This window comes from Heloderma suspectum, chromosome 4 (genome assembly GCF_057233095.1).
Source record: "Heloderma suspectum isolate Gila_16-S chromosome 4, 16-S_ref, whole genome shotgun sequence".
NCBI classification, from domain to species: domain Eukaryota; kingdom Metazoa; phylum Chordata; class Lepidosauria; order Squamata; family Helodermatidae; genus Heloderma; species Heloderma suspectum.
In genome coordinates this window covers 240,000,189-240,017,791 of record NC_139461.1, presented here as the reverse complement: position 1 = coordinate 240,017,791, position 17,603 = coordinate 240,000,189, and the positions used below count along the sequence as shown (strand labels likewise).

General features: G+C 45.1%; 1 protein-coding gene across 2 annotated transcripts in view; it reads left to right on the top strand.

Annotated features, from left to right (window-relative positions):
- The window catches only part of LOC146348344 (copine-5), a 191,247-nt gene that overhangs the window by 127,422 nt on the left and 46,222 nt on the right, over window positions 1–17,603 (top strand). For both annotated transcript variants that reach the window (XM_084848305.1, XM_084848306.1), the window contains 2 exons: window positions 15,798–15,839; window positions 16,679–16,754. In XM_084848305.1, coding sequence (XP_084704431.1) covers window positions 15,798–15,839; window positions 16,679–16,754 — 118 coding nt within the window. The remainder of the gene's footprint in view (window positions 1–15,797; window positions 15,840–16,678; window positions 16,755–17,603) is intronic.

Below are 17,603 nucleotides of genomic sequence, written 5' to 3'. Positions count from 1 at the left end.
AGTTTACTTTGATCATGAAATGCTGCCTGGGTGGGGTCGGATGGGAGTGAAACCCCCACTCTCCCCTTCCTTACCTCTGTGTACTTCAGCACTTGGAGACTTTCCCCCCCAGCCAGCTCAGTTCCCAGTATGGGACCCAGGCTGGTGGGAAAAATTGCAGGAGTGGCGCATGGGGAGGTAAAGCGGGGGGGGGGGGAGCCAGTTCCGCTCCCATCCTGTGCGTGGCCTATTGAGTGATAAAAACACTCGCATGCCTGCTTCATATCTAAACCAGTAAGCATGTCTGAATCATCATCATCTGTATTGCATCTATGTCTGTCTGTCTGTCTGTCTACCTACTTATTTAAATTTAATTTTTATGGCACCCAAGTGGTAGGTGCCCTTGGGGTGGTTTACAATCATAAGCAAGCATTCAGACAGCAATTTCAAGCATTCAGATTGCTTCACGTGCGTTATCTGGTTGTAATACTTGCATCCAGCCTATAAAGCAGGAGCAGGGAATATGTGGCTCTCCAGATGTTGTTAGACTCCATTCCCCATCAGCCCCAGCAAGTCAGGTCAGTGGTTGGGGATGATGGGTTTTGTAGTTGAACATCAGGAGGGCCATGCATTGCCCTCTCCTTCTGTAAAGTCAGCTGGTCTTATCAGCTCCCACATTGCAGATGGAGGGGCTCAGTAGCTGAGAGGAAGTGGCTTGCCTAAGGCCACCTAGTGAATTCAGGGTAGGGGCGAGATCTAAAGTGGGGGCTTCCTGATTTGGAAGTCAGTCTATCTGTCTGTCTGTCTGTCTGTCTGTCTGTCTGTCTGTCTGTCTATCTATCTATCTATCTATCTATCTATCTATTTGCCACCCATCTGGCCAGCTACCCAGCCACTCTAGGCGGCGTGCAATACTAATAACACGAAATACAATGAATTTACATAATCACCTGAACAAAACAACATAACAAAAAACAACACTGCTCTAAAAAGCTGTAACCCCAAATGCCTGCCTGAACAGCCAGGTTTTTAAAGCCCGGCGGAAGCTCATCAAAGAAGCCACTATGCTACACCTGCACTCTCTCAGAGAGTGTTAAGCAAATTGGATGTACATCTGGTTTGATCCTGAGATGCAGGGCTTCCTGCCATATGGCTGACTTGCTGAAAGAAGGCACACCACACTTGCCCAAGAGGCTTCCTGTTTCATCCCAAGGATTCCATCAACATAGGTGAAAGCATTCCTCCAGTGGCATCAATATTCTGCCAATGCTAAGACATTATTAGTCCATTTAGGCATGCAAAGTGCTTGTCAGGAGCGCCCTAGCTGCCTCTTACAGTCCCCTCCAATAGCCAACTCAAGACACAGACAAAAAGGATTCTTTCCAAGGCTTTATTCCATTTGCAACTTAAAGACTCTTTCAGATGCTAATCACCCACGACTAAGCAAGGAACTGCACTGGGGTAGTTAGCAGAATAGCCTAAGCTCCAGGTAAGGCAGTTGGTCCCCGTTTGAAGGAGGAGGGCGGGAAGACTCTGAACTTATGGAGAGGTCCTCCCTCTTACCCTTGGGTCCTCGGGACGTGACCATTGTTTTAGCGCCAAGCAAGCAGAGCGCCTCCTCTCGGCACCCTCCATCTGGCGCCGCTCCCTGCATCTGCGCCAAGCGCCCAGCAAGGCCCCATCCCCTGCTCTCTCGCTGCCAGGGTCACTATCTCTTTCAGGAATGCAGGCAGGAGGAATCTCTCCCTGCTGCTGTGCCTGTGAGAGATAAGTGAGCTCCTCTCTCACGGGTTGTTGCTCTTCCTCAGAATCAGAACTGCTCTGGGGCTCTATGGGCTCAGTTTCCACCCTGACAGTGCTACATTGTGATTATCTTATTAAACCTCATAACGGCAAAGAGAACTGGGTCATTGTAGCCCTGTTTTACACAGGTTAAAGAGAGTTCGGAAATTTGAGCCCAGTTTCCACACCAGAGAACCTAACTACACATTATGTTAATGATGTGATTAGCAATTAGGTCATGGATTTTTAAACAATTAAATACCAGGCATATGGAGGAGTGTACCACATGGGGCTGGGTGGTGGGGCTTTTCTTCCCAGCTGCAATATGGGTGAAAATCACACCCCCACCCTACGAGTGACTGTTCTCATTAGGAAATAAGGCTCCAATTGATGCCAGCTACCAGTTCCTGTAGCTTGTTCGGCTTAATCTTATGCATGTTTACTCAGAAGCAAATCCCTCTAAGTTCAGTGGGGACTTACTTCCTAGTAAATAGGATAGTAGCAGAAGGCTGTAATTCCACCCATTGTTACTCGCATTGGTTTGCAACCTTGGTCTTAGCAGGCTTACTTCCAGTCAAAACACATTGTGCAGCTATTCCATCTTTCCCACCTTGATGGATATTTTTTATGGTAAGGAAAAGATGGACGAAGTGGTAGGAAAACACAGGAGGGTTATGAATGGAAGGCAATATCATCTGGACACTGCTCCCCCCCCCTAAATTCTGTGGATGTGGCAGGGCAATTGCACAATAAAAACTTTCTCAGGAAGCACCTGTAGTCATACGAGGTCAAAATACTCCTGCCTATGACTTTGATTTTGCCCAAACTAATAATCACAACTAATTACTACAGCACAATGAGGAGCAGACATTCCCTCCAGGGTAAGATGGTGTGATAGACCACAACAGTTCTGATGGTCTGATAGACCAGATGGCCTGATAGACCACAACAATGTGATGTGGCTGCAAAAAAAGGCCAATGCTGTTTTGGGCTGCATTAATAGAAGTATAGCTTACAAATCATGTGAAGTACTAGTTCTGCTCTATTCAGCACTGGTTAGGCCTCATCTGGAGTACTGTGTCCAGTTCTGGGCACCACACTTTTAAGACGGATGCAGACAAGCTGGAGATGGTTCAGAGGAGGGCAATGAAGATGATCAAGGGACTGGAAACAAAGCCCTATGAGAAGAGACTGAAAGAACTGGGCATGTTTAGCCTTGAGAAGAGAAGACTGAGGGGAGATATGATAGCGCTCTTCAAGTACTTGAAAGGTTGTCCCAGAGAGGAAGGCCAGGATCCCTTCTTGATCATCCCAGAGTGCAGAACATGGAATAATGGGCTCAAGTTACAGGAAGCCAGATTCCGGCTGAACATCAGGAAAAACCTCCTGCCTGTTAGAGCAATACAACAATGGAACCAATTTCCTAGGGAGGTGGTGGGCTCTCCCACAGTGGAGGCATTCAAGATGAATCTGGACAGCCATCTGTTAGGGATGCTTTGACTTGGATTCCTGCACTGAGCAGGGGGTTGGACTTGATGGTCCTATAGGCCCCTTCCAACCCTACTGTTCTATGATTCTAAGCCACTACTGGACTAAAACCTACTGGGCACTCAGGTTTTTGGATGTGAGCCACATATCTAATGACATAGTGCTGTTTGTGCAAATATTAGGTGCTTTTTGGTTCTGCTTTTTTTTCTTCATAAATTCTTAAGCATCCTTGTTAGATGATTGATATATGTGAGTGATTATTTCATTCCAGATTTTCTTTTTGATTTCTGAACATCTGCATATATCATGTTGGAAACCTGTGTGTCATTCACAGATTGTATTTAGCAATACAATGTTGTTATTGCTGGCTTTGTGAGAAACATGATACTGAGTGCTGTAAAACTTGCTAACAAGTTCTGGTTACAATCAAGACAAAGTTAAGCACTTTGAAGTCCTATTAATTTTAACAAGAGAGCTTTCTTAACTCTCTTCCCACTGAAGGCAATGAGATATGCAGGTGCAATTCTAGACATGTCTTCTTACAAGTGTGTAGACATGCACACTAACCTGGAAGTGAGTCCCATTGAACTCTGTGGGACTTATTTCTCAGTAGACATGTATAGGATTGAGCTATTAAAGCTATTTTTGTTAGGAAGTGCCTTCTGCTTTTTTTGCACCACAAATGTTCTTCACCTTACATTTATTTGAGTTACTCATCATTTTGCCATATAACTAGGAGCTGGATGCATGCATGAGAGCTGATTGAAACAGAATCAAATATAAATGAAAGTATTGATGGTTGTCCTTGTGTTGGAGGCTACCAATATAATGGGCTGTCTAAGAGCCACTTAGAAGGGCAATATTATACTTCTTGGAATGGTTCCCAAGGATGCCTGCATGTAATTCCACTGCATAAGGTTGTACATTCTATTTGTTCCAAGTCAATCCCACAAGCCTGCTTTTCTATCAAGTGTAGCATAGTTGGGCTAGAATGTTGGGTTTGGATGTCGGGAAGCCAAGTTCATTTCACTCATGAAGCGAAGTAAATAGTTTTGGAAGAAATGAGCAAGCCGAGAGGACAGAGGCAGAGGAGAAGAAAGCAAAAATGGAGTGGGGAGTTCATAATAACAGGAGGGAGTCTGGCAGTACTGCTGTACTGACCGCCCTTAGCTAGTTACCTGTTGTTGAGCAGCCTTGCTAAAAACCTGCCTTTTCTTCTGCAATATTATTCAACTCTGCCCATCCTTCTAACTTCTCTAGAACAAACCTGGCTCTGTTTTTAAAAATTATATCCAGCATACAAATTGGGCAGTACTTCTCAGTGGCTGTGTTTGCAAGGAACCATAGTGCAGGAAAGAGCCGCCGTGAACTTCAAGCTTGTGTGTTCCGCCTCCTTTCTACCCCTCGCCCATGGCTAGGAGGAGGACTTCACCAGAGTGTAGTTTCACTTTCCAGGAAAGGTGACTTGTAAGCATGAACCAGAGATCATGCTTTAAAATAAACTCTGGTTAATTAAACAAGCCAGCTTCTTAATCCATGCCTTGAACTTGGCTTGTTCAGTAACTGACCAGAATTTGTTTTAAACCACAATCTCTGGTTCATACATAGTGACAAGCCAGCTTTCATGGAAAGTTTCATTAAACTCTGGCAACAGGACTGGCCCCCTCAGGTGGGGGATGTTGGGAGGCATAGAGCATTGGCAAGATGTTGGCCTGCCCTACACCCCTGAAGCCAGCCTGCTGCCCTCAGGTACAGTTGTGGGTGCCCTCCTGTCATTAGTGTTGAAGTAAGGTTCAGCTGCCAGTCAGTCCAGCCTGCTTCTCTACGTGAAATGATGGTGGATATTCTATTTGTTCCAAGTCAATCCCACAAACCTGCTCTTTGATCAAATATAGCATAGTTGGGCTAGAATGTTCATTTGGATGTAGGGAAGCCAAGTTCCTTTGCCTCAAGGCAGCAAAATACCTTGGGCTGGTCCTGTCTGGCAAAGTCCTCCTCCCAGTTCCGTTGGGGGAGTGCATAGTCCTGAAGGTTGTAGCGACTCCTTCCTGCCTGTGCACATAGCATTAGCATTACATAAAAACTGGACCAGTTTTCCTTCTATTTTCTTCCTATCTTCCTATATTGAATTAATGAGAAAGTTGGTTGTGACTTGGATATATATGTATAGACAATGTATGTAAGGAAAGGGACTACCAGTCCAAATATCCATACATGCTTCCAATGGGGACATAAGAAGGGGAAAATCTTTAACTCCATTCCTCAAGTTAAGATATTTTATTATTTCAGCAGGTGTTTTGATGATAAGCAGATTCAAGAAGTCAAAAAGATGGCACTCTTCACCTGCATGTATAGAAACCCTGCCACTGAGTTTCTAGGGACAAAGAGGATTTTCCAATCACTAGGACTGGAATAATGGTACAATACATTTTGCAGACTATTTTATTAAGCCAATTCTTGATGCTGCCTGATATCCATCTTATTCAGTTTAGAGTATACATGAAAGCCCTTTTTATTGCCACAAAAGCCTACCATCAGCTTTAATTATTGTCACCATCTCTGCAATACAAATCCCTTTAGATCTCCATGTTTATGTTTCCTGGAGCAATTTATAATTTGCCATGGCTTGCTAATTTGCTAAGCCATGCCAGTGGCTGCATTCATGGGGTCAGAACATAGCTAAAAAAAAATAGCTGTTCCTATGAAGGTTCTATAGTAGAAGATATTAGCAAAGAATTAGAACTGGCAGTTATCTGGAACACCTAAGATGCCCCCTCCATGGAAGCCACATTTAGATCTGGTGTCTAAATCAGATCAGCGAAAGATTGATGTGATCTGAAGAGAAACCAGAGCATTTTAAGACAGAAGAAGCATTGAAAAGATTCTTTGTGACACATTTGGAGAAAGATAAGTGGCCCCTGAGGGAGGAAAGTCTTTTCTGAAATGCATTGGGCATAATAAACATTTTTTTTCAGGCACCTGGGATTATTTTCTCTTCTGTTTGGAGATATATAAGTGCCTTCCCCACTTGCTGTTTCCTTAAATTAGAACATCACCTAGACATGTTGATACATGTTGATATATATGTATGTATGTATATACACACACACATACACACACACACTGCATGTGTGTGTGTGTGTGTGTGTGTGTGTGTATATTCCTGACCTTGCATTACAGGTCTTCAGTTGGGAGATTCTAGAAGGAAGACACCAAGAAATTTCAGGATCAAAATTATTCTGGCCATTTGCTTCCAGCAAAACTAAGGATTTGCTTCACTATCTCCTACATTACATTCTTTACGCTTCAAAAGGAACAGGTGCTTCTTCTCCCTTCCAGCCAAGAATCCTTTCCTCATAGCAGCACAGATGGTTGATTTCTTGCTTAAAAATAAAAACCCTATGTTCAATTGGCCCATGTCAAGGTAGAAGTTAAGCTTAGGTTAGAGGCTGGACTTAAGAGGCTGGACTTCTTTATCTTTTCTCAGTAGATGTTGGTGTTTCTTTTAGTCTTTTTTTTTTCCTTTTCAAAGTCTAACATAAAGGTTATTCCAATTTTGCTTTCTTTTGGGGGGTTGGTGGTGGTTGTGATGGCATTGACAGATGGCTCTTGCTACCACTAGGGATGTTGGAGAAATCTGCAATGGAACCAAATGAGTTCCGGTTTTCATGAATCTGACCCAGGGATTCCGCAGCAGACCAGCCTCTCCCTGTCAGACAGATTCTGCAAACTTGCAGACAGGTTTCTCTAACTTCCCTGAATTTTTGCAAATTTTGTTGTAGAAAAATATGCAAAATTAAAAAACCAGTAAAAAATGCACATTTACCCCATAGGCTAAAGCATGAAAATGCACATTGGGGGGGAAACTTGCGCATTTTCAGATGCCTGAATTTGCACAAATGCAAATTTGCACAAATTTGGGGGAAATCCGATTCTGTCGATGGGCAGATGACAGAACGAAAGGCCCCTGACAATCTGCGAAACACAAACAGAATGGAGTTTACACAATCTGTACATCCCTAGCTACCACATACAGAAGCAGAATGGACTGAATGGCACCTGAATTTTACTTCGACACTAGAACTGCAGTGATCAGTCCAGGAGAAACCCAAAGCTGCAAGTCTGGGTAAAAAGGAAAAGCTAAACACCATGGGCAGTCCAACCTTCTCTCCCCAAGAATCCCCCAACACATGGACAGCTCAACACTAATACAAGTTTTGTTTGGATTCTGTTTCAGCCAGCTCACATGCCTCCAGCCCCTAGATATGCGGCCAAACCTATGTAAGCACTGAGACGTCAGGATTTGGGTGAGCCAAAACAGATCTACAACTAGGTTCAGCATCAGAAGTCGGAATCATTGGGCACCTGCCAGAGCTTTGACTCAGTGGGGCAGGGGGGCACTGCCAACCCCTAGAATTCACTGGTCCCCTGCTGCTGCCCCTTCACCTGCTCTTTCGTAGTGGGTGAGCACTGGCAGGAGCAAGTAGAAAGAGTTGGAACCTCTGCTCGTGTAGCCCTCTCCTTCTAGCAGCTATACAAATTGGGGAAGAAGGCAAGCAAATGGGCAGAGATAACAGTGGGAAGGAGGAAGTGGACCCACTCGGGGAAGAAGAGGACACTGTGGGCATCTCAGCCCAGGGCTCCTCAGAACCTGGAGTCAGCATTGTGTACAGCAGTGTGTCTTGAGCAGTGGAAAAGTGTCACCAAAAATAGCGCAGGGCATGACCATTATATGCAAGTTTCCTAGTTGCTCTAAGGGGGTGCCATCTTGAATAAGATAACACCACCCAAAACCTAGTACTGTAGGAAACCTCGGCACAGTTCACATGCCAGCACCATCTTAGAGATCTCATCTCCTGCCCCACAGTCATTGCTGCAAGAACTAGTGAGGTTAGGAGTCAGTCTAAATTTGCTGCACCCCAAATTTGCAGCCTAAGGCAGGTCGTTCAACCTACCTCATGTTCAGGATGATGGTATTAATAATATGTTTATTAATAATATCTTTAGGTGTGACTCCACATATGTTTTTTATACTTGGTATTCACAACACATTTGCCATCTTTTGATTTCATGTTTCTTTATTGGCTATTTAATGGCCTGCATGAGATCTGGGATGGTGTTGCTATCTTTCTGTTCCCCAAAGCACAGGTGCATTTGAAGTTTTATTCTGAATCAACTATATTTAGAGTTGGTCTATTATTTGTTGGATGAAGAAACCATTTACAGCTGGTGGCAAGGAAATAAATGATCAAAAGAAATATCCAGTGAGCTGTGTTCCCTGCAACAAAAAAGGAAAAGGAAAAAGAGAAACTCAAATACAAAGAGAGCACAGTGACCAGAATAAATTATGCAAATTAAATTGCATATTTTGCATTACCTTTTCCCATCATTTGGGAAAGGGATGGGATAGTTGTGGGCTGCAGCAGAACCTTGGGACTAGTGAAGGGAGGTCCTAGTGCAGTTGAAAGGGAGCAGTGGAGACTGTGGGGAACTGAGAAAACTGCACTTAGGAGAGAAAAACAGTAGGTACAAATACCATGGAAGGGGACTAGACACTGCTACTACCAGGTGAGTCCCTAGGAGGAGGAGTGCAACCTCATTGCTTCTGGTTCTTACTGGAAAGGCGTGCATTGCCGATTTACATGTTCTTGCAATTGCCTGGTCGCTGTCATGTTCCGATTCCAAGGAGTAGCCTACAGGGTTCAAGGCAGGCTGGATGTTGCAGCACCAAGGAGAGCTGCCAGTGAGCCACTTGTTCCAACAAGGTCTGAGGCCAGACTGAAGCTCTTAATGCCTAGACAACCAAGGCCCCCTCAGACTCCTCCCCTTCCTTGCAAAGTGGACAGCCTTAAAGCGGCAGGCCGTTGGCCTGGAGTCTAGCACTCCTTGGGGCTGTTCACACAACACACTAACCTATACTCAGTGGTTGAGTGTGGGTTGTTTGTTGAACCATGGGTTAGCGTGTTGTCTGAACACAGTCAGGGTGGCTTGTTACCCATGCAGTGTGGCTTACTTTATTAAACAAGCCACCTTGAGAACCCATGGTTTGTTATTGGATTGTTCAGGGTGGATAACAAGCCACACTGCATGGTTAACAAGCTACCCTGGCTGTGTTCAGACAACATGATAACCCACCCTTCGGAAAACGTGCTGTGTTCAGACAATATGCTAACCCACAGTTCAACAACCAACCCATGGTTCAAAACAACCCACACTCAACCACTGTGGGTTAGTGTGTTGTGTGACCAGCCCATTTATCTCTCCAAGTGCCCATGCGACATATGGTGCCTGCATTGGCACACTGGCTCCATGGATTGTGGAGCTCTTGAAAGCGGGGTGTGTGTGTGTGCGCACTGCCCCATTGCTGGGGCTTGGGGGCTGCAGATTTTGGTCCAGGCTGGAGGATCTCTGGCATTTTGGGATCTCAGTTCTCCAGTGGTGTTCAGACCCAGTGCCTCCTCCATTGGTACCATTGGCTTCTGAGCCTCTTTGTCACTGCTGGACTCTGAGGTCACAAGAGTTGCCACCCAAAATTACTCCCATGGAGTCATGGCTCTATGCATCTGCAGGTCTATTTGAAGAGGAAGGACCAGCTCTCCCATGAAGCAAGGTGAAGCCACTGCCTCAGCTGGTGGAGCGGGAAGAACGGCAAATTGTGCTGCTCTCCCACCCCTGCCTCAACCAGGAGGGCACGCCACCTCCAGAGGGTGCTCTGGAGAGCCCTGCCAGTCGCTCCTCCACTGTGGCATTTCCTGCAGCGACAGAGCAGTCATCATCTGGAGAGCTGTGTTGGCCAAGGAAGCAGCTGGCATAGCTCTTCAGAGAGCGAGCCAACACCAAATACCTGGCTCTGAGGGGAGATCCAGGCATTGTTGGAGGGGTGTCTCTGGTGATCGCCTGTACAGGTACTGTTGGCTCCTGCACAGGTGATCTCCTAGGACACCCTTTCCACAGTGCCTGGCTTTGAGGAAGAACTCCCTCAGAGCCAGGCATTTCAGCTGGGCAGGCTTTCTGAAGAGCTACATCAGCTGCTTCCTCTGGCTGCATAGCTTGGCAGTAAAGGTAAGGGGAAAGTGGGACACGCCACAGCAGCAGGAAGAAGGGGGTTGGGGGAGTCGCAACACAGCAGTGCATGTGCTGTCTCACCTCAGGTGGTGGGGAGCTTGCGCTAGGGCTGTGAAGAGGCCTTGCACACAGTCAGTTGGATCACATGTTGGCTCCTATTGAGGTGAAGAGCTGTCATGGGTACTTACCTGGCCACTCCGCTTGGGAAGCTAAGTATGCTGAGTTAAGTCATGCATAATGGATACCACTTCATTGTAGAAAGCTGTGAAAGCATGTATGCCATGTGCACTGCATCACATGTTCTGCATATCTAACTGCAGCCTCAGATGAGAAGATGACAAGCATATCTGTATAATTGCAGCACATATATCACTTAAGTGGCATAATGTGAAGAATAACGAAAAATCTTGCTGAAAATGTCATTTCAATGCAAACAGGCATTCAGGACAATTTAGAACTTGGTGGAAACTCCCTGATCTCCCTAGTGGGGATGTTCAGAAGAATGAGATTCACCTTCAGTGTTTCTCAACACAGTCTATATACAGTCTCTGAGTAGCTTGTTATGAAGTGAGGCCTCAGGGAATTCTTAAGAGAATCTTACTTCCTACGTAATCAAGCTTTGCAGTTATCTAACACTTTAGAACAGCCTTCCCCAATTTGGTGCCTTCCAGATGTATTGAGGATGATGGGAATTGTAGTCAAATACATCTGAAAACCACCAGGTTGGGGAAGGCTGCTTTAGAATGTTGAAATCACTCTATATGTGTTATCTCATTGTAATCCTTACAACAACCCTGCAAGGCACTTTAAAGTGCTTTGCATACATGGTTTCGTTGTAACCCTTACAACAGCCCTGCAAGATAGGTCAGTATTATTATTTTCATCAGCTGAGTTCATGATAATAGTGACATTCAAGCTAAGGACATCCTGCTTCATAAACAGCTCAGCCTTTTAGCTACACTGGTTCTGATGATAGTGGAACAAGATCTAAAGTTTGTACATGGTGCTGTACAACAATGAACAATTATTAAGGTAACATATAGGAGAGCAGCAGCCTTGTTGAATGTACCTAGTGCTCATTATTGCTGGTTTTGTAACATTTCGGATAGACTGCTGCAATACTGTCTGCATGGTACTGCCTTTGAGGACTATTTGGAGGTTGATGCTGATACAGAATAATGACTTTTCATCTCAGCTTTGGGTTGTCTGGCCTTTTAGCATTTGATACAGCATGTCACAGATAGAAGTGGACCCACCTTTAACAATTTGCTAAAGCAAAGTGTGCAGGAGTGTGTGTGTGTGTGTGTTTATTCATAGTTACATTTTGCAATCTGATTACTCCTCAGTTCTGAAGCACATAAGGCTTCTAATCGGGCCATTGTCAGGTGCATGATCCCAGATATCTCTGTGGAGATCTCATGGGTATACCACACCTTAAGCCTAAGCCGACATCAGATAGGTAAGATGCTCCAACAGTCATTCAGCATCTGAACACATTCACATGGAAATGTGGTCTGAAAAATCCAATTTTCCAGCAGAGCAGAGCCTCCGTTCCACTCTGGTTGGTGGAAATTTCAGTGGTCTGTCTCTGAGGTACGCTATTTCCCTCCATCTTTAACTTGTTCTTCTGCTCCTGAACAAGTCCAAACAAATTATTAAAATGACATTTTTTTCATTACCCTTGCAATTCCTGCACTGGGATCTTTAATTAGTTTGTTTTGACTGCTGCGTGGGCCTTTCCCCCCATTTTTAGGCAGTATATTTTTAGCTTTAGTTGCCATGGAAACATATGACACTGGGACCAAGCTAGTCACAGATCGAGACAACAAACGCAATCTTCTCATTCTGTTTCCTGATTGAAAGTGCGTTTTAAAATATTAACCTTTTCCTTGTCTCATGGTTGAAAGTGACAGCGGGCTGGTCATATGGCTGCCACAAAACCTTTCTGCATAAAGCAAGAATTTACTTTGTATAGATGGCAGAAATGGAAGACACGGAGAGCTTATTTGAAATTCTCTCGTATCTGCCATCTTGAATCCCTTTTGCTATCGTCACCCTAGTGTGGGTCCTTATGTAGCCAAAACAGCACCATCCACACACAAGAGGAAGGCATCACCAGGACTGGAGGACTCCCAAGCTTGACAGAAGTACAACACAGCTTGAAGGAGAGGGGAACCTAATGGGAGGGGAATGACACTGGCCAGCCTGCTTTTCAGTGCATGGCTTGGCTGCTGCTCCAGATGAGATAAACATTGATTAGCTTCCAAGCTGGCATTCCCTCCAACTCCACTCAACAGATAAAAGGAATGAGGGTGCTTCCCAGGGCCTGTGTCAAGGGTAGGCATGGTTGGGCACCTGCTGAGGGCCCACACCCTAGCAATGGCCCACAGTCAAGAGCCCCCTAGAGTTGCTCCCCCTCTTCACCACAGCAACCTGCTTGTTCACCTGTCTCCCACTCTGGCCCAGGCAACAGAGGTGGTGAGGAGGAGAAGGAGCAATAAATGCCACTGGCTCTCTGCCTGTCAAGCAAGCAAGTGATGAGAAAATGCTGAGAAAGAGGATGAGAAGCAATAGCAGCTGGTGACAATGGTGGTGGGAAGGTAGACTCACTGAGGGAGGGGGCCCACTGGGGGTGTTTTTAAAACGCAGAGCCGGCACTGCCGTTACCCCCTCCCCTCACCCAGCAACAGATGGTCAGCGCTGTGCCATTGGACTTTGCAACCCCAATGGGCAGCACTCATCATTGTTTAGAGTTGAATTCCACAGCAGGGTCAGAGGCATAGTGTAAAAAGACAGAGAAAGAAGGAAGTGACCCTGCTGTAGGGATTGGGTGGTCTTTCCATGCCAGCATCCATTCTGAACTGAGCCATTCCCCGGCCATGTTGATTGTTAGGCTCTCCTTTGCCAGTTGAGCTTACAACTGATGCTCAGCTTCTTGATATGAATATAACAGACCACTGGTTTCTTTGTTGCTTTTGTGCGCACTCTGCTCCTGACTGGCAGAAAGATAGAGCAGTGATCAGCTGCTGCTTCTGTTAGATTAAGTTCATATGGGTTTACATTCTTCCATCTTAATGGGCACTTTTCATTGTTATGTGTGCTGCCTCCCCTTATTATGTTATGTGCTGCCTGCTCTTATTCTTTCAGGAATATTAATCTATTTCTGACTATAATCTTGATGAATGATTGGGATTGCTGTGTTTGACTCAGCTTCGCTGTGTATTTTATAATTTGCTGGCCAGTATAGTAGTTTGGCTGGAAGACTGCACTGGCTTGAAGAGGCACTGAAAATATTTAGAAAGCCATTCTGAAGGTCACTGGGGATGTGGCACCATCTCTGCAAATGAGCTCCAACTGGGGCTCAAGGTCTGATCTGACTTCTTCAGGGCCCCTGAGTATTAAAGTGTCACCTGTCAGCATACATGGAGCTGTAGGCAATTTAATCACTGTCACTCTTCTAACAGACAATTCAGAAGTGAGCTAGCCACAAGCATTTCTTAACAACAGCCCAGTGGCTCAGTATCTGACAAAAGAAGAGCGACATGGGGAAATTGATTATGGCCAGCATCTCCATTGCCTTCTTCAGGAGCTATAGGTACACTTTGCACCAATGAATGCCAGATATTCCTTAAACTGTAACTAGGGTCAAGTTATATAAACCAGAGGATTTCAGACTTTGTCATAGTGGTCCATCTGTTAATCAAAGTTTAAACTTTTCAAGCCTTTCCAGGTTCATTTGAGAGAGAGAGAGATCCTATGGCAGTATTCATATTTGTTAATAGTTTTGGGAGAAAAGCAAAACAGTTTTATTTATATATTTGCTTATTTGAATAATTTATAGTCTGCTTTTCCACTCACCAGAGTGGTGCTCAATGCTGCTATCAACAATAATTAAATAATAATTAAATAATTAAATCAATTTGAACACCAAAAAAAAAGAACACCAGAGCAGATAATTTAGACATCAGAGTCAGAATAAAATATCAAAGTTAATAAAAAGTCTGCTTGAACAATATTGTCTTCACCTGGTGGCAGAAGGTAAAAAGAGAGGGGGTGAAATGAACTTCCCATGCAAAAGTTCCACAACTGGGTGCATTCACAGAAAAGGCCCTGTCACACATCCCGACTAATCTCGCATCCACCCATGTTGGGACACAGAGAAGGGCTTCTCTGTCAGATCTTAGGGTGCAGGCAGGTTGATCTGGGAGAAAGTGGTCCTTCAGGCATCTTGGACCTAAGCCATTTAGAGCTTAATAGGAAATAACCAGCCTTTTGAATTGTGCCCAGAATCATATTGGTAACCCGCGCATTGTGTACTGGCAACCTATTTTAAAATGAGCGTAGTATGCTCACTCTGTGTTTCTGTGATCACCATAGTCGGCATACTCCGGACCAATTGAAGCTTCTGAAGGTTCTTCAAAAGCAGCCCTATGTAGAGCACATTACCACAGTCCAGTCTTAATGTAACCAAGGAAGATATCACTGTGGCTCTGTCCAACCTCCCCAGAAATGGGCACAGTTGATGTGCCAGCCTAAGCTGAGCAAAGGACCCCCTGGCCATGGCCATTATCTGAGCATCCAGCAGCAAGGCCAGGTCCAGGAGGACTCCCAAACAGCAAACCTTATATTTCAAGGTGAGTGCTACTCCATCAAGAGTAGGCTGAAATTCCATCAAGAACAGGATAAAACCCTGCACCATAAGAAGCTACTCCACACACCCCCGGAGCACCTCTGTCTTGTCTGAATTAAACTTACATCCTGCCTATTACTGCCTCCAATGACCAGGATATTAACAACTTTCTTGGAATCAGATGGAAAGGGGGGGGGGGAGAGCTGAGTGCCATCTACATACTGGTAACAGCACACCCAAAATCTCTGGATAACCTGCCCAAACCTAGGGGAGAAAATCTAAACTGGCCAATGAGCATACTTGAAGTTGCCTAGTGGAGGGGTCCAAGAGAAGCAAAAAAGCTTTCACTGTTAAATTCCTAGCAGCGACATTCCCTCACAAAGGGTGAGCCACACAACCTTGCACATTACACTACTGGTTTGGAATATGGCTTTCTGGTTCCTTTCCCAATCATGACAGATTCTGGGAGGAGTCAGAGTAAAGCCATTTCCCCCACTCCACCAAATTCCCTGGCAAGTCTCTTTGCCTCACACTCTGAGAACCGCTGATATAAACACATGTTTATTTAAATATACTGAGATACAGATGCCTACTCCAAAAATGGCTAGAAGTGTCATTGCAGGCCCACACAGGAAATTCCCTTCCATGTAGAGAAGCCAGTGCAGTTTAAATGTCACCAAAATCCCACCTGGGCTCATTTGCCCAGGTTTTCTGTGAAGGGTGGATTTTTATCTCTGATGTGCAGCTTGACATTTTTCTTGCCAATGGTTTCCACAGAGAGTAAGAAACTGAAGTGGTAACAACAGGATTGACAATTTCTTTTGAGAATGACCATTAATGTCATATTTTCCAGAACTATAAAAGTGGAGGTATACGACTGGGACCGAGATGGCAGGTAAGTGGCATTCAGACTCTTTCATTCGAAAAGTTATGTAAAAACTTCCTGGCTAGGAAAAGTTGGACTAAAAGAAAACTAAAACAGAAGAGCAAGAGTATGCAGGCCTGTGGCATGCTTCAAGGTCCCTTAACTCCCCCCCTCAAAAAAGCAACAACAACAACAAACCTGTGAAAAAGTATGACCCTTTAGCCCCATAAATCAACACCTCCAATAAAGCAGGGGTGGGGAACCTCTGGCCCGCAAGCCTAATGCGGCCCAATGAGGCTTCCCAATCTGGCCTGCAGCACTCTCCCAGGCCACAACTCAATCTCAGCACAATCTTCACCCCCATCATGGCAGGCTGAATGGAGAATTTTAAACCTTCCTGCCCAGTGCACCATGATGGGGATGTAGATTGGGGGGTGGGGTGGGGGTGAGAGAGAGATTGAGATTGAGAGAGAGAGAGAGAGAGAGAGAGAATGGAATGCGAGGGGAGGTGGCCCCACTGACTTTGGGCTGTGGCCATGCCCACTGCTGGCAAGTGGCCTCCAAGGGGTTTTCCAGGTGGTGGTCTGGCCTTTGAACCACAAAATGTTTGTCAGCCCTGTAATAGAGGGGCACACCAGCTATGCAGTTGCCTGCATTGTAATACCCTGCATTCCCTTCCTGGTCATGAGAAAGATACACAAGTTAGAGAAGGAGGGGGAGGGGAAGCAGGTAAAATTGACATTTATTTGCTGGGACCATACTTCTTCTCCAATTAGAACAGAGCCCCATCAAGAAGGCGGGGGTGTGTGTGAGAATGGGAGCGCCTTTATTCTACAACATTTCTCACATAACTTCTTTTCCACTAACAGCCATGATTTCATTGGGGAGTTTACAACCAGCTATCGAGAACTGGCACGAGGACAAAGCCAGTTTAATGTCTATGAGGTGAGTGACTTCCTGAAGTGTCCCTTAATGCCAAGACAAATGGATATTGACAGATGGTGGAGACAACCTCTGAGAATTAACTAAGGGGTCTTCCAGGCATTAGAAACCTTTGGGGGCACAATCCACGGGGACATTCCCCTACTTGGGGCCCATAGGTACTTGGGGCCCAAGGCACATAACCAAGGTCTTAGATACTATTGTGAACCTCTCCTAGACCCTAGGACTCGTATGTCTCACAGCTGGTAGAATCTGGCATATCTCAAGGTAGCACATGTAGCCAAGGCAACACAGATGGCCACATGTCATACTGCTAGTAGCTACTGTAATATCAACAAAATGGGTAGCTTTGGGGAAACCATCAGGAGAGGAGAGAAGCTGTGCTTGGAATGTCATTCATTTAATAACAGCCAGGGAAGGGAGAGATTTAGGGAAGAGTTGACTGTGCAAAATCGGCCTTATTTCTTTCTGTATGTTGCTCTCTACCACGCAGAGAGAAATATGCACCAATTTTGCACATTTGAATTCCATCTTATTCTACATAAGTGTTAAACTCTTCAGGAAATGAAATGGATGGGTGAAACTGCCTTGCTGAGGCAGTCTGAATTTCAAAAGAGAAATATTTGGACCTCAGGGCAGGAAACTATTATGGCTTCTCCTAGGGACTGTGAGATCATCCCCTTAAGGGAATCAGTGGAACCTCTTCTCACTGGAGTGGCTAACAAGTCAGGGAATTGCTTACTTTGGTTCTGTCACACACTGAACTAAATAAAATGAGCCAGTGGTGTTGGAATTGTAGTAGGGAGGCAAAGATCTTTCCATTTCTCTACAGTGCAGATTTTGCATTCTATG